Consider the following 25,162-nt stretch of genomic DNA (forward strand, 5'->3'; position numbering starts at 1 on the left):
CGAACGCGATTCATGCAGATGCGGCTAATGGATCTTTTGTAACAACGAATAGTCGTAATATGGCAACCGTAATTATCGGCGAGGAATGTTATTGCCCGTGTCTTTCGTAATTTAACAGGCATCGTAATTCTTGCGGATAGTGCTGCTTGGCTGAAATAACGTGTATGTATATCGGTGGCCAAAGTAGTCGTGAGAACCGTTTCCAAGTTGCTCGAGGTCGTGAAAATTTTCACCGATGGCTGCTGCTCAAATCGAAGCGCCCATAGCGTCTGGTCGCACTAACCTTAACGACGAGCCATATTCTTTCGGCTATCCACCATGTTTGTTTACTTACTAGCTGCAACTTTTTTCATGAAACTTGATCAGTAATATTTTCGACGTTGTTCATAAAATGTCAGTATTATATATATATCGTTGAAAATCGCTTATTGCAACGCTTATTGTTACATTTACATTTGCAGGAAAATGTATGCATAACACGACAAACGAACAGCGCAAAACATTAATGCATTAATGTGTACTGAATACCTATTAACGCGATATCGATATTACATGAATTATTAAATATTAGACTTCGTATCAAGTATCGAGAATAATATTTAACTTTATTTAACTGTATATTAACAAAAATTGAAAAATTAATCAATCGGATGATATAAGGATGTACATCAATTTGGACGAGCAAATGAGATAACAATAAACGTACAATTTTAAATTAAACCGGTCGTTTGACCGGGTCTGGTAAGGTAGGTTAGTGTTGGACGGATTTATAACAGATTGATTTATAAAGTATTTTCTATCGCTCTATAACTTTCCACAAATTTTTAATACGTTTAACAGGTTAGATACAGTGTACGCTTGTTTACAAACAAAGGAAGTTACATGTTACGAGCGAAAAATGTATTTTCTATTGGGCTACGACAGAATTTGTTTATGAAAGTGAACTGGCTCGATCTGTGCATACGTATCGCGTTTCCATTAGTTCACATGGCGTTTAATTACAATCGGTAAGGAGCGATAAGGCGAACGTTATCATTGCGACACCTCTCCTTTACATATTATCGAAACGTGGGCGTATTTTGTAACACACGTAGATAGGAAACTTGGCGCGGAAAGTGTGCCGTGCGGTCGGAAGTGGAATTTATGCATGGAATTACTAAACCGAAGTTTCTTTTCACAAAGGAACACTGGCTGAGGCTAGCGTTGATTTTAAAGTCGATAGCGCGGAATTCTCTCCGTCGATAAACACTTGTACGGAAATTATAACGATGCATTATGCAAAGTAACGTAATTATACGTTTATATGTATAACGCGATGCCAAGCTCGATTATAAATTCCCTTTTTAAATTATTTATCCGAATTAAAGAACGATAGAAGAAACGATCGCAGACGTATAGTCGTTTATATTAAAATTATAATTACATGTATACAGCATTTACATACAGCGTAATGGTATCCACGACTTTTCAACTGTTTCAAGGACACCGTGTTTATCTTTTCACGTAAACAACAGGGCAATATTAATTTTACGTCGTTCGATTCATCGACGCGATTGATTCACGGAACTCTGCAACAATGATAATGCAAATAGAATAAGTATTCTTCATGATGTATAATAATAGAGACAGGAATGATGGCATGGCTTCCAGTAATTTGGGGATCACTTACTCCAACCACTTTCTCGCACGCTACGATATTCGATATCGTAAAACTTTCGATGACCCGAATACGACAGTTATAAAATAATCAGAAGCTATTCGTAGAATTGTTTGTTCGTTGCTTCATAGTGAAATTTCTGGTGATAGTAGCAGTAATAGTAAGAGTAATAGTAGTAGTAGTAGTTTATTTCAGAATTTGGCGGAGAAATAGGAATTTGGTTGCAAAACTTGCAGAATGTAAAGTAGATGTTACACGCGATATTTCTGTCACCCCTTTCTCCTACGGCAATTTTTTTTTTTTTTAATAAATATACGTTGACGTTATTTTTTTCTTTCTTTTGTAAATATACAGGGTGGTTGGTAACTGGTGGTACATGCGGATTAGGGGGGATTTTTTTTTTAATTTTTCCATCGAGACAACGATCTACAGCGAGATCCGTTATAACGCACCGCACGCGTACCGACCGAAAATTCAAAGTCGATTTTCTCGAAAACAAAGCTTCGAACGAAAAATTTTTATTCTATATTTTCGACTTCTTTTTTCGCGTAGAATCACCCCCTTTCCGCTTGTACCACCAGTTACCAACCACCCTGTATATATTACAAATATATTTTTTTAACAATTATATCTTTAACGAGCATAGTCTGTTTGGAGGTTTAGTTAGCGGAAAGAACGAAATGAAATCGTAGAGTAATAGATGCAGCTGAACATTATTATTTTTTCTATGTACGTTGTTCGTTCTACGAATATTCTTGAAATGAAACTTTTAATTTAATTCGTACCTAGTTTAATTTATGCACAAGCATAAAATGGAAGTTAATAGAAATACGTATCTATAAATAAAATTACGGACGATCAAATTATCGCAATATGTGGTACAATAGCACATTGTTATCGTGACAATAAATAATGCTCCCCCCTGACATTCATTTATTACAGTCAATAAATCAGCAACGAATACTATACTGTTTAGCGTAATCTGAGAGTCACGAGTGCATTTATTCAATCTATTCGTTTTCTTTATCTCGTGTAAAAATGTTATTTAAAAGTAGCTCTGTATAATAAGAAGTTATGGTGAAACAGTATGGAATAAAGTTACGCGTACTATTTTCAGTTAATATACCTACTTTGTACGCTGACAGCAGATTCATTTTTTCATTTGTTATATTTCTAATTGAAATTGAATAAACAAAATCGAATATGTGTTCTAGTAAATATTTTGAAATTCATAAATTTCTTTAAGATACGGTATTACGAAGTTTCGCATATCGTAGCAATTAAATAAATTAATATTTACGTCGTTAGTATCTCGTCGAGTAGTTCATAGTAGCTTATCAGTGTTTGAAATTTTTGATCGATTTGTAACAATGAGACACAAGTGTTATTAAAGTAAAGAATAAAAAATATATAATAAGAATAAATTAACGACTAAAAAATCACCTACCGAGGGATACGATAGATTATCAATTCAAATTATTTATTATTCGAATTATCCGATTTTAGATATCGTCGTTTCAATTAATCGCGATAATCCTTTTATCGGTTGAGAAAAACCTTCTCCTTTTTTTATCTAACTCGCAGTTTACTTAAGACATAATTTGAGAATAAAAATGCTTCCGAAGTAACACAAAAGGATTTCATTTTTAAGAATCAATTCCATTGCTTAATTCCATCTTATTCGTAGCTTAATTTTATTGATTCAAGAATAGAATCTCGCTACAGCTTTTTTTTTCATCCGTAATTTTATAATTAAATTCTGTATAATTCTGTATAAATCAGCAAACGCTTGTACGTTTCTAAGCAAAGAATAGAATTAACGAGGCTGCTTGTTAGAATTTACGAAAAAGATGACAAGATATCTAAAAAATATTTCTTTCGAGATTTTCGCGTCTGTATTTTTGTCGGTCGTGTTTTTAAATCATTTCTTCAGATTCATTTCTTACTGCGCCATCCAAAACGTATTTTATTACTATACAATTATACCGATCAGTTCGTCCGTGCCCAGTTTTCGACCCGAAGCACTGTAATCTGAGAAACTGTAATCATATTGGTGGTTTTCTCTGATAAGCAAAGCAAATTCCGGTCGTAGGAGATTATATTAAAACCTGTTAGTAGAATATTTACACAAGGGGAATGTATATGGAAAAAAGGGAGATAGGAAATATCCTACGACAAATATCGCGTTTCGTTATTAAGAAATACCAAAAAATGTTAGAAATATTAAAAATATCGTTACTATCTATATCGTAATATACTTCGATATACTTCACCGTATTAATTCTCCCAAACGTTAAAAATTGATTTTTCAATTTTTAATTTTGCTCAATGGCGAAGTACACCAGACCGGGTTAAAGCGTAATCTCGTCGAGTATATCGCGTGTGTTACTTCTGCCTCGGTCGAAAGTCGATATTCGGTGCACTCGTACCGCAACGGGTCACTTTTACGGTGCAATTCGACTTGCTGCTTTCTTGCAAATTATACTCAACCGCTTCCGTCTGCTTTGACGCGCCAGCAGCTTCCGGGTCAGTTCGTTTTTTTCTGCTTCTCCGTAACGATCCCAAGGACTTCCCGCAGGTTGCGTGCACTCGCCGGAGTTATCGCTTTTTTCTCAACCCAGTCCTTTCTTCTTTTTCTTCTTCTCTTTCTTCCTTATCTTTTTCTTTTTTATCCTGTTTTTTTTCAACGTGCTATTGGGAATAGATACAGTTCAAAGAGTAGAAAGATTCCCTTTCGATCGAAGCGACATAAATGTGTTCTATTTCGAACTATTTAAAGATTGTCGAAGAAACGTGCAGAAACTCGAACGATACACCTCGTTTGCTTTTTTCACTTTTTTCGATCATATTACATCGTGCAATCGTATCAAATGTTCGATGACAAAACGGATATTTCAGCGGCGAATATTACGTCTCTGCAGCGCACTACTTCAACACTGTACGAATAGGTTCAATCTATTTAAACCTGTAAATCAAGCAACATTAGTAGGCCAATAAGAAGTGTTCATCGCTAAGCAAACATTAAATGGTCACCTTCAAGTGCTTTCAACGTATGCATGCTCCGATTGCCACAGCTTGAATCACGTATTACGCCTGTCTACCATAAAAAGTGATGATAACAAGATGATCTCACTAGCTGTAGTAGCCTGCTAATTGGAATAATCTCTTTTCAGGTAATTTCGCGAATCAACGAGAATATTGGAAAAGATCGAACAAAGAGACTCGATTCGAAAAGCTCGACGCGAAAGACGAGTAATTCTATTACGTAGTGAAATTTCAATTTTAATCTACAGGGTGTTCCGTTTAATTCCGGAGATGGCGAAACATCTTACGAGAGATCGAGGTTACGAACGAATTATTCTTAAGCCTTTCTGTACAAGCAGAAATCCATTTCTTTCGTCTTTCTCGTACACTTAGGCACGCGTATACATTTGATAAGAGATAAATCGCGAAAATTAATCAGATACGTTTATCTCCATAGCTACTCGATCGAAGTTTTCCAAACCAAATGGAAAACGGTTGCTTTCGTCGCTGAAATTACACGAAATGAATTTTTATTCGACGTCGTTGGCCTCGACGATGCGTTTTTGTCTCTCACGATCGATGTCAGTCGAGCATCGGTACGTGTATCAGTTACGTTTCGTACAATGTCGAACGATCGGCCGATCATTGTACAGTCACTCGGCAACACAACACTGACCTTACCAGAACCGGTCAAACGACCGGTTTCAAAATTTAGTCTAAAATTGTACGTTCGTCGTTATCTCTTTCGTTCGTCCTTCGTGTAATCTATATGGATAAAAATTCGGCAATTGATTAATCGGATGATACGAGAATTAGCATAAAGTTAAGACGGATAAAAGAAATAACGACGAATGTGTTTTTTTTTTATTTATTTAAAATTTCACATTCACAATTTGTCCAATTTGGACATTTGGTAGAATTTTTTATCTGTTTGATTATCATGTGGGTGGCTACCCCCAATGGGGCAACATCTTCGTGTCTGTTAAGATATATCCTTCGTGACGACGAATGTGTAGAGTTTTAAACTACATTTTAGAAGCGGTCACTCGATCCGGCTTGGTAAAGTTAGCGTTAAAAAGTAAACATCTAATTCTGGTAAACGCACGTCTATGCAAACAAAGATCGTAGCAGCCTTTAAGCTTCGCTATGATAAACAATAAAACATGTACACGTGGAGATTACGATCTTGCAACAAATATAATCTGTTTTCCCATAAATGCGACCGACAGAAGGCTTGTAAAACGCTTCGTGTCATCGCTAGCTTTACTCCTCGAATCGTACTCCTCGTGTCTGACGATTTAAAAGTTGAACAGTCAGCCGGCACGGAACTCGCCTAACCCAGTATCGTCTTCGTTTACTCTTGACCCTGAGTGGGCCGTGTAAGTCACCCACTTTCCCGCTTTAGCGGCGCGACTTACGACACTGGCGCGCGCGCCATCAAAATTTACGTTCCGCCCGGCTATTTTCGATGCGACGCGACCGCAGTCTATTCTCGTTTGCGTCGAACGACGGAAGGAACGCCGCTCTTCCGTCCCTGTTTCGCGATCCTCCGTCGTTTTCTCCGGCCGCGCCGTTCCAGGAAAACTACGCACCCGCCGTTTTCCAGCCGCTCGATCTCGTAACCGCATGCCGCGGAACTCGGTCGTCCGTGACGAAAACTTCAACGCGATGACTTTCTTCGCGACGCGCGTTCTCAAACGTTGCGCCATCGACTTCCGCTTCCCAGGTAAACCGTGGATTCGATCGCGATCGCCAGGGAATTGCGTTTCAGTCGGGCGAGGAGGGAATTTTCATCGGTCGATTCGTGACTTTTTCTTCAAATTTACAGAGTTCGCGAGGTTCGCAGAGTAGCAACGGTGCGTCGTCCACGTCTTTCAGGAGGAAAGATTAGCACGCGCGTACAGTTTCCCTTTTAGAAGCTTTGCGACACGTTACGAGGCATTTTTAGGGCCGTTGCACGCTCGTGGCTACCACCAAGTCCTGAGTTTCTGGATCGCGCGATCTACGCACACGCGGGGTCGATTCGCGATTCTCGTTGCTTACCAGCAACAAGATCGGAAAATTCTCTTTACATTTTTCCGAGAGACGATCGGGAACGTTCGCCGATCGTGTAACACTCTGCCTGTCGATTATGCGTTTCCAGATAGACGCGGGTATCTTAGAAAATTGCCAACAACGAGCTTAGAGAGACAGAGTTGGTTTTCCACGACTCCGCGAAGAAATCGCGGACGTCGTGTCTTGGAATAAAATTCTGCTCGTACGCGGGAAGAAATGCGTTGTACAGTTTCTTCTTTATTGGACTGCGCGGCCAGGGGAATCGAGGACAAAGTTGTATTTGTAAGTGACCTGTTCTTCTTACTTAGGCTTTGTGCATGGAAATCTTCGTTATCAGTGGCTGGCGATAGCATATATGCGTGTACGTGGTTGGAAAGTCACACAGTCGTGTACCTACGCTTTGTAAATTGCACAATCGTATTTCGATATTACACCGTTAGATCGCCATCGAGCAATTTATTTATAGCCATCGGTAGTTTCTGCTTCTCTCGTCGTCGTCTTACACGTTCAAAATTAATGTAACGCACGATGGCTGGCAAAAGTACTGCAACCTACTTGCCATAGGAAATTTTGCTGTCCGCGTTATTTTCGAATTTCATTAGCACCGTGGCCAGACACAGCGCTAGCGTGGCGATTGTCTTGCTTGAAGAAACCAACTTGGAAATTTGCGGATGTAGAAATTTACCAAATGTTCATACGTTTGCTAAAAAATTACTGTACAACGCGTAATAATAATATTTTGTCAATGCCACCTAATGACAAAATCCGTAATCACTTAGTTGCCAATATTATTAATAGATAATTGATCGTTTAAATTTACTTTGACGATGTCTGAGAAATATATATGTATATACACGTAGCTGTAGTTGCGTTAGAAATATGTTAAATTGTATTTACATGTGCAAAAGGAGAAAAAATCTAGTTGAAGATTTAACTCTGTTTTGTTAATTTTTAATTTCACAATTAGACGAATCTTTCGTGTAAAGTACGATGCGTTGTTCTCAATTACTTTGCTTAAATCGTTCGTTGGAACACCGATAACCACATTTGCAGATAAATTAAAATATAAGTTTGTCAAACATCGAAGCTTCGTGGTAGCTTCGGCATAGTAGGTAAGCTTGTGTCGATTAAAAGAGAAAAAAAGACGCGTATTATGCAAGGTTTCTATTTCTTGGAAAGTTTAAATTGCAAATTCTATGATTCACTATGCACGAGTAGGCTGATACTCGTAAGCTAGCTATATTTAAACATTTTTTATTTATAGCCAGGCGTAGAACGTTGGAAAAAAGTCACATTGTATATCGCGTACATCTCAAGTTGGAATTTACATTTGCACTTTATTATTTTCGTAAGATACGAACGCGCGAAGTTGCATTTTCCAAAGTTGGTCACGTTCTTCTTTTTTTTTTTTTTTTTTTTAAACGAGTAAACACGATAAATCTTTGAAGAATTAACTGTGTGTTTGTAAAAATGACGTTTCTACGTCTATGCGTTGATAAATGAAAATAAAATTTCGATCTAAGATACGGTAACATGTTTTTCCTCTAAAATCTGTCGAAGAAGATATTTCGAAGAAATAAATGTCTTTTTATCGCATCGCTCGTTCTACGTTTTATCGCCTTATACTTACGTAATATTCTGCAATTTGTTAGACTAACATTTTACAATATTTTTTTGCGTATTAATATTAGAAAAAAAGTATGTCGTATCTTGCGTCGTTATGGATCATTTAACACGATTATGCAATATCTTCCGAATGCCTGATTGACGATAAGCGAATGTAAATAGCCTCGTTCAGCTTCTTTCCTACTGTATCGAAGACACTGGTACATATCGTAGGTTCCTTGAAACCGATAAGATTGCCAACTCAGCTTTACGATTCTTTATCTTATCCAGTAAGCTGATACACTTATTTTAATATCTAACTTAATTAGCGTACACAATGTGTATACAGGGTGATTGGCAACTGGTGGTACAAGCGGAAAGGGGGTGATTCTACGCGAAAAAAGGAGTCGAAAATATAGAATAACAATTTTTCGTTCGAGGCTTTGTTTTCGAGAAAATCGACTTTGAATTTGCGCTCGGTACGCCTGCACTTTATCGCGTCTCGTTATAACGGATCTCATTGTAGATCGTTGTCTCGATTGATGTTATTTTTTTTAATTTTTGTCTCGATGTTGTCGAAAATGTTGTCTCGATGGAAAAATTTAAAAATTGAAAAGAAATTTTTTATTCTATATTTTCGACTTCTTTTTTCGCGTAGAATCACCCCCTTTCCGCTTGTACCGCCAGTTACCAACCACCCTGTATATGTACATGTTTAACCTTTTGCACTGGAGGTCTTTTTCGGTGGGGCGTAGCAGCTACTCCGGATGATTTTATATAGAAGTTAACTCGCAAAAAAAATTATATTCCAATAATTTGTCTATATTTACACGTTTGGAAATATGATTTTGTAATATTAATTTCCGTATTTTTTTTTATGATAATTTATAAACCATTCACCAAGATGCGTTCTTCAATATAATTAATTTCATTTTTCAACAGTTGAAAATCAAGTTCATCTTCGTTTCAGCTAATTTCACTTGCGAAAACCAGTTTTTAAGGGTTTCTAAACTATAATACCTTTGCCATGATCGTCGAATCCAAACTAAATTTGCAGACGTTGTCAGAACCATAGCTTCGAAGGCATATGGGATTAAATATTTGATCTCCATTTTAAAGTCTAACGCTTTACGCTTGCTAACAAAGAACGCAAACAACTAAGGAACCAATTTATCTACCAATATTGCACCCGTCAATCGCAGATGTCGAAATCTAACATAAACGGGGATTGTCGCTTCTCGCTCGCCACTGGAGTTGCAGCTCGGAACGCCGTGGTGGCTGACAGTCGCCTCTCGAGTGCAAAGGGTTAATTAAGTTCAAATATATTACGCTAATAGTACTTTTACTAAGCTGATAGTACTATCACGTTAATAGTACCTTTTTCACGCGATTGCCAAACGAAAAATTCTGTATCGCGAGAGTGAAACGTAGAATCTATTTGGTTTGGCAACTAAGTGATTGCGGATTTTGTCAGTACCATCTAATGACAAAATCCGCAACCATTTAGTTGCCAAGCCAATGTTTGACGAACGTTTCGTTGGAAAGCAACAAGGGCGCAACGCGGAGATACTTTTTCGTAGCCATCGTAAATGGACCTAAAGCGTATCGGAAATACGCTCTCTCGGCGTCGCGTAAAAACAGGAATTCAATTCCGTTGCCGGCTAACACGAGCTCCGGTTAAAAATAAGCTTTCCAGCTAAAGCAAACCCGCGGAATGTTAATTCCCTGCTTTCGATCGGATCCTGCAATTAGCTCTAGCAGACCGGTGATTCCGTAAAACAGCAGAGTTCTGCATGCGTTTCATTACAAGCGTATTCTTACTTTAAATGCGGCTCGAAGCTCGCGAGTATTAGATCGATTTGAAAGTTCTGTCTGTCTGGTAGTTTCGGTTTTCAAGGAAAGCAAATCGACTGTACTTTTATTCGTCGAGTCTACGATACAGTGTGCGTACGTGTCGGAGGTGCAGGGACAATGGGCCTTTCTTTTCGAATTTTGGCAAGATTCCCAATACTTTGGTCCAAACTATTCGTTTTAGCTGTACTTAAATAATAGAACCTAGAAGTAGTTGTCGCGATACGTTCTGATTATGTTTGCCCAAGGTTTGTGACAGTGGGCTTGGAGTCCAGGTGACACGACTGGTCGCCGAACGTAGCCACGGTCACAGGATGAACGTTTTACTTAACAGTAGTAGTACCAATATCGAGGGATACACGCTGTATTAACAAACGAGCCCCGGGGAAGCAGCTGTGACGACTCTACGCGGGTCTGCCTAGTAACGGCGCCTGGAATTTTGTCGATAACCCCGATCGATAGGCAATTGACAAGTGTGATCGTGTCACTCTTTTATTCTTATGATCACCTTGGAGAGTTTACACACAACGTCTGGTCAATCAATCAGAAAGATACCGTGCGTCACAGCTAACGTCATTTTGAGTTTCAAAACATATTCAATTGTACAAAGAGTTATCCGTGGATTCGTTTGAACCTAAGAACATCGTCTTTACTTTAAGGGTGTCTAATAATCACGTTAAATCGTTAAACCATGTTAAATCAACGCTTGTACATATAATTGAAAATATAAACGTCATTGAACGACAACGATGGCTTGTCCTAATGAAGATACGCAACGCACCCCTAGAACTAGTGGCAACCAATCAAAGATATTTTTATCTTGCCGATTTATTTATTTTCCATTCTATAAGAGTCTCTTAGTTTTTGTCGTTAGAACATTTCTATCGATCTCTCCGTTTTTTTTTTTAAAAAAAAAGAAATCGATTTGTCGAGTGAAATTTTTGCCAAGTAATTTCTAGATTTTTTGCTAAATTGCCAAGTATTTCCATTTATATTTTGCTACTTCGTTGCGTATGTCATCGAGTCACAGATATTTGGCAATTTATTTCTTCCGTTTAGTTCTTCAAGTAATTCTTCAATTTTTAGACGTTAGACGTTAGATTTCTATCGTTTTCCGCGTATCTCGTCCATAGAAAGAAAATCGCGGAAATTACGAGAATGTACACGATTTGATCAAATATCTCGATTTGCTGGAGAATTTGTAACGCGATGCAACAGCAACATCGTGTTTCTAATATTACATGCGTTGTCCGTGTTTTATGAACTTCCCTTCCGCGTTAAAAATAAACGTTTATTTTTTTTTTTTTTCAAAGGGTTCAGGAATATTTTCACCGCTATTTCCACAATTTATAACATCCCCCTTAGCCTATTCATGACAAGACACCTACCCCATTCGTCTAACCTTTTACTTCGAAGCTCGTCGAACTATTTGTTCCAACGAATCACTTCGAATTTCCAAATTGATGCAAAAACTTGCTTTAAAAAAAAAAAATTTATTTATATGTAATAAAAAGATCCGTCTCTTAGCTATCTTTTGAGTAATTTTTTAACAATTGTTACTCGTCTAAAGTAACAAAATAGTATCGTTATTTATTATATTCGTTCGGTAGTAAAATACAGAATAAAATTTATAAACAGAACTTTCCAATTAATCTAATATACATATACAGGGTGGTTGATGGTACAAGCGGAAAGGGGATGATTCTACGCGAAAAAAGAAGTCGAAAATATACAATAAACAATTTTTTTTTCTTTTTTAAATTTTTCCACAGAGACAACGATCTACAGTGAGATGCGTTATAACGAGACGCGATAAAGTGCACGCGTACCGACCGAAAATTCAAAGTCGATTTTCTCGAAAACAAAGCCTCGAACGAAAAATTTTTATTCTATATTTTCGACTTCTTTTTTCGCGTAGAATCACCCCCTTTCCGCTTGTACCACCAGTTACCAACCACCCTGTATATAAAACTAAATAAACACTAAAAAAATTATTAAGCAAAGAAGGATAAAGTAACAAATTCGAACAACTAAAATTTCAAGAAGAAAAATATCCGGCAAAACGTTTAACGTTTTTCTTTTATTGTTTTTTCTTTTTTTTTTTTTTGTACTCGCCGATCTTTACGCTCGTAACCGCGGCGAAAAGAGTTTTGTTCACCCGATAGGAATACGCTTCGTGTCGGTTCCGGACTCGACGAAGATCCGCGCGAGCGAACGAGCGAGCGAGCGAACGATTTCGAGCGGAAACGCGGCTCGGACTTTCCACAAGATTTTCACTCGAGTGCGGCGTATCGATTGAAATAGTTGCAGGAAGCATGTTGCGTGTGCTTACCCTCAAAGACGGTAGAGGAATGCCGGTAAGCTAATTCCATCGACATGAATTCAAGCAGCATGCCACGTATTGGATTTTGCGTAACCGGTCGTTTACATGTTGCCGACACATTAACACGCTCCAGATAATTTTTTGATAATTGTTCAACCGGCTCGAGGGGTTCTTTGATACCGCGGATTCTTTCCTCGATCGTCTTCTTTTCCTCGATTTTATATTTACGCGCTGTCTATATATAACGATCGTTACGTATAAATATTTCGTTGATCATCATCGTCATCGTCATCGTCGTCGTCGTCGTCGTCGTCGTCGTCGTCGTCGTCGTCGTCGTCGTTGTTGTCGTCGTCGTCGTTGATCGTTGTCGTCGCATTACATCCTTCTTAAGGTACGTACAGTGTGCTGCGTGTAATTACGGACGAGGAAAAACACATTTTCCGCCTCGTTTCTTCGATATTTCCGGAGAAATCACCGATCGTGCCAACGTGGATACGTTGAACGAAATTATTTTTGCAAAGGGTAGATTTAATTGCTGCTCCTCGTAATTGAGACGGAAGATGAAAGGACGATTTTTCAGCGAGACGATGCTTCGATTCGTACAGCCGCCAGAACGAAAAATATTGATTCGAAGATTTCGGAATAGAATTACTATCACGACCAGTATCGTGCCCTCGTGTCCGGAGCCGATCGAGAGAACCGGCGGCCGATTCTAGCGAGGAAAATTTACAATCGAGAGAAACCATCTATAGGAAATATCGTTGGACTTGAAAGAAAAGAATAAAATCCGCGTGGGGCGAATATTCGAAAGGGAACATTGGATAAGTTGGTGGTCAGCGTACACACAGATTGATAAAAGTGAAAGAAGAAGGAAAAATCTACCAAATATCAGACGGAAACGTAATAAAATTAACACCGAGTTTATGTGTTTTTTACAGCCAAAGATAAAAATTCAGAAGAAAATTTTCATTCGTTGTACCTTCAGTTTTGTTTTACCTTATAGCGCTGAAATTATACGGACGATTTTGTTAATTTTCGTTTTAACGTTACGAACAAAATTTCAACATGGGCTTCAGTTCTTAATTATTTCCCAATTAATTAAGTAAGACACTCTCTGAAACTCGAAAAATCGTTTTCTTCGCGCACATCTCAGCTTCTCTGCCCAGAGAACAAGTGATTTCTTGACTATCGGTAAAAGAAAACAATTATTTGTTTGATATTTAACCCTGGCGTCCTCGTCGTTTCTTCCTCGCGTTTGTATCTCCTCGGGTAATCTCCTTCTTTCGAACTAGTCTACTATTTTACTCACAGAAACCATGGAATACGCAAAGAACACAAGAATTCAATTGGATGGTAAAGTTTCGGATGATAAAATATCTCATCGTTATTTCGTTTGTTCGGCTAACTTTGTATGAATTCTTATCTTATCCAATTAATCAATTTCTTATTTTGAATTAAATTTCGAATTAAATTTTGAAACTAGTCGTATTCAACCGGGCCTGGTAAAGTTAACGTTGATGATATTATCGAAACGTAACATCTACCATATTTCGAGTGATATAGAAGCGAAGAGGACAATAGGATCAACCGAAAATACGAAAATACCGGTATTTTATCGACACAAAATTGAGCGTACACGTTCGTATCTGGGGATGATACTACGCGAATAAATACGCATCGATATTTTGTTGCGCAGCATTTGACTTTAACGACAGTCTGTAATCGGCGTGGGACTCGATCAGTTTCCAAATAAAGAAAGACGATTTTGTCAGATTCTGCGGAGAACGGTCGGTAAATAGAAACAGAAGGAAGAGAAACAAACCTTTCGACGCAAGAATTAATCACTGCCACGCATATAAGGTATCAAAGAATATTCAAAGAAATTGAAAGAAAATCGATCTACAAGTACCTCAACGCGTTCTCGTTGGAAAATGAGAAATCTGATTTTTGAGCATTTGCCAAATCTCCGTCGATAACTGAGAAGCTAGCAGATTCGCAGATTTTTCGATTCGTCTGTATACGAAATCGTAACGGAAACTGTATCGATTTGCAATCATCGTTTCCGATATCAATTCGCTACGATCAATTTCCGATATTAATTTTCTTCGGTGAAATCGTTTCTCGTCTCGAATTCATTCCAATCGTGAAATATAAAACGAAACATCTCGAGTGATACCGATTTCTGCGTCTCTCTTATTTGCAGCTCGTATATTTGCATCAATTCAATCTTGGAAATATCCCAATTACGAATTATACGTATTATATATATTGTGCGTTAGTTCCAGCACGTTGCATTTTAATATAATAATAATCAATGTCTATAAATGATTAAATCGAACATAGTACGCGCCTGGAAAATTCAAACATTGAAATTCAGCTCGTTCCGACCACCGCGATACATTCCAGCGGAAATAAGCATTTTAATGGAATCAGTGGCGCGGAAATTCTGCACCTGCTCTATCAGCGTTTATTACGCGAAGAAATTTCGCGTTACGTGATTTTTTTACACTTCCATTGCAAACGATGATTTTGAATACGATTTGTCGATGCGAACGCGATTAAATTAAATTTATGTCTCGATGAAAACGTGCGTGATGAGAGATATTTATTACTCTGGTCTTTTTTTAGTTCCCTTTTTCCTTTCTTTTTTTTTTTTTTTCTTTCATTTTATTACAATAAACTAAAACTATTTCCTTAACCATATATATAGTCGCGATACCAATACGTTTAATTTTAACATCTTCTTACAGGAAGTTGTATAATTTAATCCGTAAATTAAATGATTATATCACACTAATAAATCTCCGTTAAACAAGCTTTCGGTATCGATTTATTTTTCTTTGGTTTCGCTCTAGTTCTACGATATGCGTACGAAATTTGCTGTTCTAACAGAAAGTAAACTCAAAATATATACGTTAACACCTCTGATGTTATCTAAGATGCGCGTACGAATTTGTTAGAAAATCTAATTTCTAAGTAACAAAACAGACGTATAGTAATCGAACGTGCTAATATGAAACTCGATATCAGACGTCGTGGATTTACCACGTGGTTTGAAAAAATATTCCATCGACGTTTTACTGCTTCCCCGTCTATTCCCTGTAACGCGATATCTTGTTTCCCCGTACGAGCAGAAATTTCAGTTTAGAATTTTCGAAGTGTCCAATGTGCTTCGTTATTCGCAATTCAGCGTATATACGCATCTCGTACGGAATTTCCGTAAATCGAAAAATTCACCGAATATCGTTGCACGATTTCTTTCATTCACTCTGATTAAAATCTCTGCAAACAGTCGACTCAACGTTGGAAATTCAAAGCGCGCTTCGCTGGTCCAACGAAATATCGAAGCAATTGCGCATGCGACGTTGCAACCAAATACACAAAATGGCGGCCACAAGAAAGTTTAAACTTGCGTTTATACGGGTTGTCAGGCGTAACTAGGACAAGCAACAACTTGGAAACAGTGAGAGATAAAAACGAATTTCGTTAGAGAAAATTACTCGCCTCAGTGGCTGATAACTTTGTTTTGGAAAGTGGCCAAACGAACATTTTTATCGGTCGAACGTAGACAGTCGTACGCCACTTGCTCTTCAACGAAAAATATTCACGCCGGTGCTCGTGACAAATTCTTTAATTCTACGATAACTTTTCTTTTCTTTTTTTCTTCCTTCTCGAATAATGCACAAACAAGCTGGGTTTTTAATTCGACGAATCGTGAACAGACGAATACTGTTTGTTTGTTTTACGAAAATTTGCACTTGGGGGCGCCAACTTCACACACATGCGCGCGCGTGCGATTATATCCGTAAAGAAACGCACAGCGTTTCATACGACAAGGAGCGATTGTGCTCGTAAACCGGATGCTATGAATGGAAAAATAAATATCCTCTACGGCTTACGCTACGATATATTAAGATATCTTCTTGCCCAGCGTATTTTCCTTCGCGTGCTTTGATACGTCTCGTTGAAAGAGGTCGAGCGTGTCCGCCATAGTCGAAGCATCGCGGTTACCTCCATCAACGTTTGCAAATCGGTCCAGGTAAACGACTCGGATACGAACGACCTACCAAGGTCGCGCGGCCAGGAATTCCTTTCGTTCTTAGTTGCCTCACCTGGTTGTCGCTAGAGAGAGGAAGAGAGAATAGGAGCGAGTAAGATAAGAGAGGACGGAGAGAGGTCGTGATGAAGCTGGTTTAGTGGTCTAAAGTGTGCTCGATTCTCTCTGGTCCCTCTACGGTCCTCCAGTGACTCATCTGCTTTTTCGTGTCAACATTTATTGCATGCTTGTTACGCGCCTACCGACCTGCATCTCGCTTTAATTAACTGCTTTCAGATTCGTTTCACGATTCATGGCACGTTTTCTCATCGATGGGATAATTATTTTTTTTTCTTCTTTTTCTGTTTTTCCTTTTTTTCTATTCATTTTTTTTTTTTTTTGTTACATAATTGTGGTTAGATGTTTGACAAAATTAGCCTGTTAGGGATTAAAGCAGTGAAATAACGCGTAAAACAAGAGCTCTATCGTGGCATATTGATTTTTAGAAATCAATTTAGTCGCGTCGTAATATTCCATTATACGTGCAGCCGGTTATGAAATTTTGTATTTATATATACATTTATTTATTTATTTATTTATCGTTCCAATAGAACAAAACGAATCATATATAATTCAATAAAAAAGTAATATAAAATTAAAGCTGTTCCGCATCTAGTATTTCCTTATAAAGCGAAAGAAACTTTTCGAACATCCTAATATGTTTTTTATTTATTATAATCTTTGCCTCAGGATGACTCGCGATGGTTTCCGGCTTACCTCGTATTTGCTACTTATCGATAATTTACGTACCGATATTCCACGGTGTAGAAACGAATTCTTCGCGATTTTTGCGTAAGGATGGGAAGAACTTGTTCGTACATATACGAAATGTTACATACGCCTGTAGAACTTTGCGTGCAAATAGCATGCAAGACAATGAGATCTGTGGAACGCCGTGGTGTGCAAATATCAAATACGACTGGCTGCAGATTCGCATGGCCGATGGAAATATCCGCGGAGAGAAAAACCTATTTTCCTTAACAACCGCTCGCGGTTCTTACGAGTGGAGAGCAAGCTGAAAAAGCTTGTCTGGTTGCTCGCGGCCAGCCTCGTTGAATGAAACACCTTTCTGCGGTTGAATCTCGTTTTACCGTTCGTGTGGCCCATTACAACCGGAATGGAAGCTGGCGATGACGCGATTTAATTGCGATTTATTTCCATGGAAACGATCGATTTTTCTAACGTTATTTATTTATTTATTATTTCTTTCTTTTCTTCTTTCGTTTTTAGATGTGTCGATATCTTAAAAATTTGATATCCATGTCTCTTCAAAATGTGTTAGAACGATAGAATATATCGAAAAAGTTTGATTGTAAAAATCCTAAGACACGAAAGGTTTATGGCTTAAAATTCTCGATGTTGTGGTATGTATATTTTACGAGACGCAGGTCAAATTACACTGCCGTATTCTAAGATTCGCCTGACAAAGTGTAACGGTAGAACGTTCCAAGAGTGTTTACATTTGTAAAGGCCGGAAACCAGGTTACTAAAGTTACAAAAAAAATATATATATATATTTCTATAACGTGCTATAAACGACACATCGAAGAGGATAGTATGTTTTTCTTTATCCAGTGCGGGTAATAGCGTACTAGTTATGGGATAATTAAGCATCAGGTAGTAGTTGCCCTTACCGACTGAAACGCACGACAAGACACTTAATAAGTTGAGAGATAATTTATCACACAAACATAAATCATGTAGCCGAACATGGGGTTAATGCTGGATCAACTTGGCATACTCTGTTATGTTCACAATTATACGTTATGTCGTATTATATTATATCTAATATACAGGGTCCTACCTAACTTCGCTTACCCTCAATCAGTTATCTGTCTTTGACAAGTGTACGCGTTGTCGCTTATTTACTGCCACACATTCTAGGTACACGCTTTTCAAAATTTTCAAAGAGGTCGCAATTACTCTGCAACGGTACTGTTTCATGGTTTTCTCTCGTAATAAAGAGAGGAAATGCGTGGATGACTGTATGATAGAAATATATTTCAGTAAGCTTAAATACAAGTACAATGTGCATGCTAAGTCCGCAATTACGAAAACTAGCCTCTCTATAACCCTCTGTATTATCTGTGCAAGGTTATGGCATGTTCCTAGAAAGGCTATGGGGTCGAGAGGCCCTTCAAATTGATTGCCCTAAACAATACTCAGTGACTTCGAGGATTAAGAAAACCAAACAGAAAACAAAGATGTGGAGTTTCCTTTGAAGCGGCGCATTTATCCAATTTTGCCATTACCTCAAGAGGTCTTTAGAGATTAAAACGACAATAAAATTTTTTAAACGGCTACCTGCAATCTTTTATTACCTGTTATTGTAGTATATTCGGATGTTTTCGGAGAGATTCGGGTCTTTTACGTTGTTCCTTTTCCATTACACCGCAGGGACGTTTTCCATAATGCTGACCACGCTGATACATGGCATTACCAGACCATCACTCGAGGTTGTAGTCTCCTAACGTGTTCAGAACAGTCAGAACAGTCAGAACAGTTCCGAGTGAAGTTTCTTTTAGACGCTCCGTTTTTATCGCTTCGTCGAACTTTAAAATTTATATGTGAATAGTGGGTGCCGCGAGAGACACGAGTTTCCAGTGTTTTTTTGAAAACGTACGAAGTGTGCGATGAGAAACGAAGGTTCGCGAAGAAGCTTTATCCGCGGCCGTACGGGAAGATTCGTAAATACATTTACTCCCGCGTACGAACACGAGTGGACCAGTGAACGAGGTTCATCGGCTGAGAGCAGCAGGAGAACCCGTTCCTTCAGTTTATCCCTACCGTTGTGTTGGCACAGCGAGGACGTAAGTGAGGTCAGTTCCGGAGGTGGGCCACGTTTATCAATTTCCCTGTGTCGGTAGCCAGCCTCGTCGCTCTTCGTAAGTTTCCAATTACGTAGAGCGACGACGCGGCTTTTCGAGACGAAACGCGATTTCTGCATCGTCGCTGCACGATTGCACGTCAATTGCCTCATTGCGTCTAATCTGTTTCGCGATAGAATTTATCTTCCTTGCTTCGTGTTTCTCGTACAACTTTTATTTTAACACTTTAACGCTAAAACTACCGCGTCAGTCGAAATGCGGTAGTTGTACAAGTGAAAACATTCCATGTTTTCTGTATACTTTCTCATAAGAAATCGCGTCGTATCCGCTTGTACGTGCCATTTGCCCGCATCCTATTTACGCGAAATAAACCCTCGACGGTTCACAATGCCTCGGATAATCGAGATTTTGTACGTACGTACGCATCGAAGCAAATACTTGCGAGATTACAGTTTCGAACTTTCCCCCGTTGGAAGCCCGCCTTGAGAAGCTACGAAACAGCCAATCGACGATAGATTTTCGTAAAGAGATGGCGTGTCGCTATGGCGATAGCCACAAAAAAGTGTAGACGAAGGTGCACGGCTCGAATTACAAATTCGCGTTTCAGCGTGCAACAGATCGTTCGACGAGGCCAGGCACGCGAGATAAGTTTGTCCAACGCGAAGGGGTCGCGTTCGTTGAACGTCCTGCTCGTTGACGACGAAACTCGAGACTGGAGTAAACACAGAGAACGACGACATTCGACAGACACGGCTCAGTTTCGGTAGCGAAATAACGCGTTTAACACGCTACATACACGTGCTATTGTCGTGTGTCTCGCGCGGCTAGAAAATCCGTATGAACGCGAGCAGTCGCGTCGTTTTAGTTGCTGCGCGCGTCCAACTAAAATTAGAAAACATAATCGCGCTTGTCAGCCGTGTTTTAACGGGTGGGAGACGCCACAAAAAGAGAAACGCGCGCTATGGAAACGCCACGGTATTTAGTCGGCGATAAGAAGTTTTAATCCATTCATATCGCAACCTGGTTCAACGAAATCTGCTCTCTTTAATCTGCTTAAACGCTTAACTCGTCGTTAAACGAAATGCCATACGTTTCTCCGCTTGTTCCCAATCTTTTGTTTTTTATTTCCTCCCCTTCGCTTCTTAACGTTACTTCAACCCTGTTTTATATCGTTACATACGTACAATGTCGGATATCATTGAATAAACGATGGTTTAAATAGTCGCTTAGAGAGAAAGAGAGAATGAGACGTTTGCTGTTTAACACTAACCTTACCAGGTCCGGTGAAACGACCGGTTTCAAGATTTCGTCGTAAGAATTTACATAGAGTTAGACGAAGAAAAGAAATAACGATGAACGTGTACGGTTTTTAATTAAATTTTGTAACCGGTCGTTCGACCGGACCTGATGAAGCCGGTGTAAAGAATTCAAACAGAAAACGAAAGTAAATTACTTGTTACTCGGACAAGTCTAAACACGCTGTGTTGAAATAACGAAATTAATCTAATTAATTAATCAAAATTAATTATTTACAAATATAACGTTCCCATCAAGGGAGATTGCCGTGAATTACAATTTGTAATTTCTAATGACGTTTCGTATTCACGACGAAGCGAGTAGGTTGAAGAGAAGTAACTATGCTAATTTCACGGACAAAGTGACACAGACGAGACGAGACCAGAAACTATCTATATATAATCATTCGTCGTCCTATTAAATCCGAACGAGGAATAAGGTTTCGTTCGTAAATAGAACAGAAACAACGATCAAGTTATTTTTGGCATCGTTCAAACGACTTTCGTCCAAAGGTAGAAAATTTACCCATACCAGCAAACGTGTACTTTTAATTTGTCCAAATATCTGCAAATTGGCGGCCTTTTCTTACATACTCCGCCATTCTATACAATTTACCACTTAACGTACGCACACGTATCTCGATAAAAGTTTGCCATAACGAACGTTCAAATAGCTTCGCGAGTCACTGTGCGTTTAATATTTAATTTCGTACGATGTTTCATACGCGCGTAGGGATACGGAAGCTGGCGGTAGAGTCATCGAGTTTCTGTCATTCTGTCTTCTGTTTTATTCAATTTGTTCAGCGACTCTGACTCGCTTGCTGTACGCCTCGTATGAACAATAGGAACGTTCATCGATCCGAACGTTTCCATTCCAACTTTCCAATTATACCTCGAGTGACGTCTTCGTTCGGCAAACAGCCGCTCTCCAAGATAACGCGCGACCAAAGGAAAGTCCGTCGATTTAATTCTCAGCGTATCGACAAGTCTGTTAAGCCTCGGCTGAACAAATTCCATTATTATCGACCGAGTTTTGCTACCGGCCAGGTGCTAATGTTACAAATTTCCTGCCGCTATCCGAGCCGGCTCTCTTTTCGCTTTCCAATCTTTACGCCAGGCATCTCGGACTTTGGCAGACTTTGGTAAGACGTAGTCACCGAGATACCCTACAACTATGTTTCGTAACCGTCCATTGATAGACTTGTTGACAATAGCAATGAATGGAGATGATTTTTCTGATAGACGCTAATTGTAAATAAAATGTCCCAGGTTACTTTCAATTTTTTTTTATATTTAAATCGAACATTTGTTAACCGTCAGTTGTTAAAAAATAAAGTTTGCATATTCTCTCTTAAAATGTGCAATGTGATAAATTCGATAGAAACAGAAAACAACGAAGAAATTTGAAGAAATTCGGTGTAAGATTGCTCGATTTTATTATTATTATCAATAATGACAATAATAGTGCGCAGATTATTCGCGACTATTTCTTTACATTCAGTGGCTTATTAAATTCCCTTCGATATTTTAATCTCTTTACGGAGGCTGATAATATTCTGTTGGAATGATCGATACGAGGATATCCTTGTGATTATCTTCGACATTGTGTTCCTTTTCTTTATTCGTTGCACACACAACGCTCTATGATCATGTCGCTGATCGATAGTTCCACGTTGCAGATGTCGCGTTTAACAGCACCACCATTTTCTAATATCTACATATATATTTATGTCGGTTCAGTATGTCCTGATTTTATCCACGGTTATTACGGTTTCACTCAACTTGCGATTCAACTCTTCGTTTCTCTTCGAATCGTAGGAGTCAGAGATCGATTTACGAACCGACGTTGCATCACGTAAATTTACGTCCCACGTTCGCTAGCATATCGCCTCGATACGTTTCAAGACGTCGGACCACCGATGTTGCGTACGGAAAGCTAATTCGGTTCTTTCGTCGCAATTTTTGCTATTGTTGGATCAGTCAGTGCGTTTCCAAAGATATTCTCGCGGCGATGTGCGCCAATGTAAGCACGAAAATCTATCTGTCGGAAGTTTTTTCGATCTTGTAAAACGGTAATGAAGCGATACTAACGCAACAAAATTCTCGTTTCTTCTCAACCGCGTTCCACGTATACACGCGTCAATCGGAATGAATATTTCGGTGCGGTTGATGCGTAACATCGGCCGCTCGAAGAGATCGTTCAGATTTTTGAAGAATTTAACGAAACGATAAATTTTGCTCGGTACCTCTCCATCGGGGAAATTGTTTTCAAACGCATCACGCTGAAAAATGTTACCAGAAGTTTCTTTAAATACTCTCGAGAATTTTTAATAAAATATTGTACTCGTCGTACGCCGCTCGGAAAGTTCGTTCGAATTTTTAACTCTTTGGTCGGTGTAAAGAATCACATTGAAAAGTTTCTCGCCGACAAACCCCAGAGGTTGCGGAAGAATGGAATATTCCAGTCGCGTGAAAGGTCGAAAAACCCTTTGAATCTATTCGATGGCTGCAAAAATACACGACGACTCGAGCTATTTGCTCGTCGATAGGACCCCCAGAGTGTCGATCACAAAGCTCGTAAGAGGCTTTGAAAACTAAATTCCGCGGTTAATTGGCGAGACATCTACGTCTGTACGTCGTCCTGGTACGAATCGTACGCGGCATGTTTCTGTCCATGCCACGGCTTTCCACCAACAAGACGCTGCAAGACGCGTACGTTCATCGTACGTCGCGCACCTAATTTCTCTGGCGCGTGCAATCGTTTCGCGTACAGCCGTTGATAGCGCGTTTGCAACGCTAAGTGCACGTACGAGGGACCGCGTGCGCGGCGATAATTAAACGTTGCACGTGTTCCCTCGTAACGCTGAATTGAATAACCGGCGACACGAGGTACGACGATAAATATCAGATAGCTTTGGATAAAGTCGACGCACAATGGCGAGAAGGAACGCGCGTATTTCACGAGTAACGAGCAAACCTCCCCTCTCCTACACTGCCCTTGTGTTTTTTCCCTACCTTTCGAGCCGTACCAGTCGATCGCACCAGCGACAAGATACACCGGCCACCACGTATCGTCGAGCACGTTACGCTGACACGACACTTTGCTCGGCGATTGTTCCTCGCGGAATTCGCGTTTTCCCTGTTTCTCATCGGCGACGAGTCCTCTTGATCCCCGTCGCCTAGACTAGATGTGCCAACCGATGTCGACGCCGACACGACGTCAGCAAGGAAGGTTCCATCTTGCCCCTTCTATTCAGCAGGATCGACGATATTCGCGTACAGTTGCAGCGACGCATACATGGACGCATTTATATATACAATAACGTTGATTTTTAGGGTAAATCGGACGATCGATTCTGGAAAATTGAGTTTTTTTTTGGGAATAATTAAATTAAATATATATAAATATAAATAATAAATTAAATTCTTGAGGTAAATCGGACGATCGATTCTAGAAAATTCAGTTTATTTTGGGAATAATTAAATTAAATATATATAAATATAAATAATAAATTAAATTCTTGGGGTAAATCGGACGATCGATTCTGGAAAATCGAATTTATTTTGGGAACAATTAAATTAAATATATATAACTATAAATAATAAATTCTTGGGGTAAATCAGGCGATCGATTCTGAAAAATCGAATTTATTTTGGGAATAATTAAATTAAGTATATATAAATATAAATAATAAATTAAATTCTTGGGGTAAATCGGACGATCGATTCTAGAAAATTCAGTTTATTTTGGGAATAATTAAATTAAGTATATATAACTATAAATAATAAATTAAATTCTTGGGGTAAATCGGACGATCGATTCTAGAAAATTCAGTTTATTTTGGGAATAATTAAATTAAGTATATATAAATATAAATAATAAATTAAATTCTTGGGGTAAATCGGAGATCGATTCTGGAAAATCGAATTTATTTTGGGAATAATTAAATTAAGTATATATAAATATAAATAATAAATTAAATTCTTGGGGTAAATCGGACGATCGATTCTAGAAAATTCAGTTTATTTTGGGAATAATTAAATTAAGTATATATAACTATAAATAATAAATTAAATTCTTGAGGTAAATCGGACGATCTATTCTGGAAAATCGAGTTTACTTTGGGAATAATTAAATTAAATATACAGGGTGGTTAGTAGCTGGTGGTACAAGCGGAAAGGGGGTGATTCTACGCGAAAAAAGAAGTCGAAAATATAGAATAAAAATTATTTTTTCTTTTTTAAATTTTTCCATCGAGACTACGATCTACAGTGAGATCCGTTATAACGAGACGCGATAAAGTGCACGCGTACCGACCGAAAATTCAAAGTCGATTTTCTCGAAAACAAAGCCTCAGCCGAAAAATTTCTATTCTATATTTTCGACTTCTTTTTTCGCGTAGAATCACCCCCTTTCCGCTTTTACCA

General features: G+C 38.7%; 1 protein-coding gene and 1 long non-coding RNA gene across 11 annotated transcripts in view; one reads left to right on the forward strand and one right to left on the reverse strand.

Annotated features, from left to right (window-relative positions):
* LOC126866724 (arfGAP with SH3 domain, ANK repeat and PH domain-containing protein) overlaps positions 1-25,162 on the forward strand; it is a 53,307-nt gene that overhangs the window by 2,373 nt on the left and 25,772 nt on the right. For 2 of the 10 annotated variants that reach the window (XM_050620643.1, XM_050620646.1), the window contains exons 1-2: positions 6,169-6,407; positions 12,497-12,549. The exons of 3 other annotated variants lie outside the window; for them this stretch is intronic. In XM_050620643.1, the coding sequence (XP_050476600.1) occupies positions 6,308-6,407; positions 12,497-12,549 (153 nt within the window). In that variant the 5' untranslated portion in view covers positions 6,169-6,307. Of the gene's footprint in view, positions 1-6,168; positions 6,408-6,509; positions 7,019-12,496; positions 12,550-12,887; positions 12,907-19,008; positions 19,431-25,162 lie in introns of those variants that run through there. 5 more of the 10 variants (XM_050620649.1, XM_050620648.1, XM_050620642.1 and 2 more) reach the window with 5 other exon arrangements.
* LOC126866740 (uncharacterized) lies at positions 585-6,011 on the reverse strand. The gene is made up of 2 exons (XR_007690033.1): positions 4,691-6,011; positions 585-4,622 (listed from the first exon to the last, which is right to left on the reverse strand). It is a non-coding gene; the product is annotated as an uncharacterized LOC126866740 (long non-coding RNA).

The sequence above is a fragment of the Bombus huntii genome, chromosome 6 (assembly GCF_024542735.1).
Source record: "Bombus huntii isolate Logan2020A chromosome 6, iyBomHunt1.1, whole genome shotgun sequence".
Lineage (NCBI taxonomy): Eukaryota > Metazoa > Arthropoda > Insecta > Hymenoptera > Apidae > Bombus > Bombus huntii.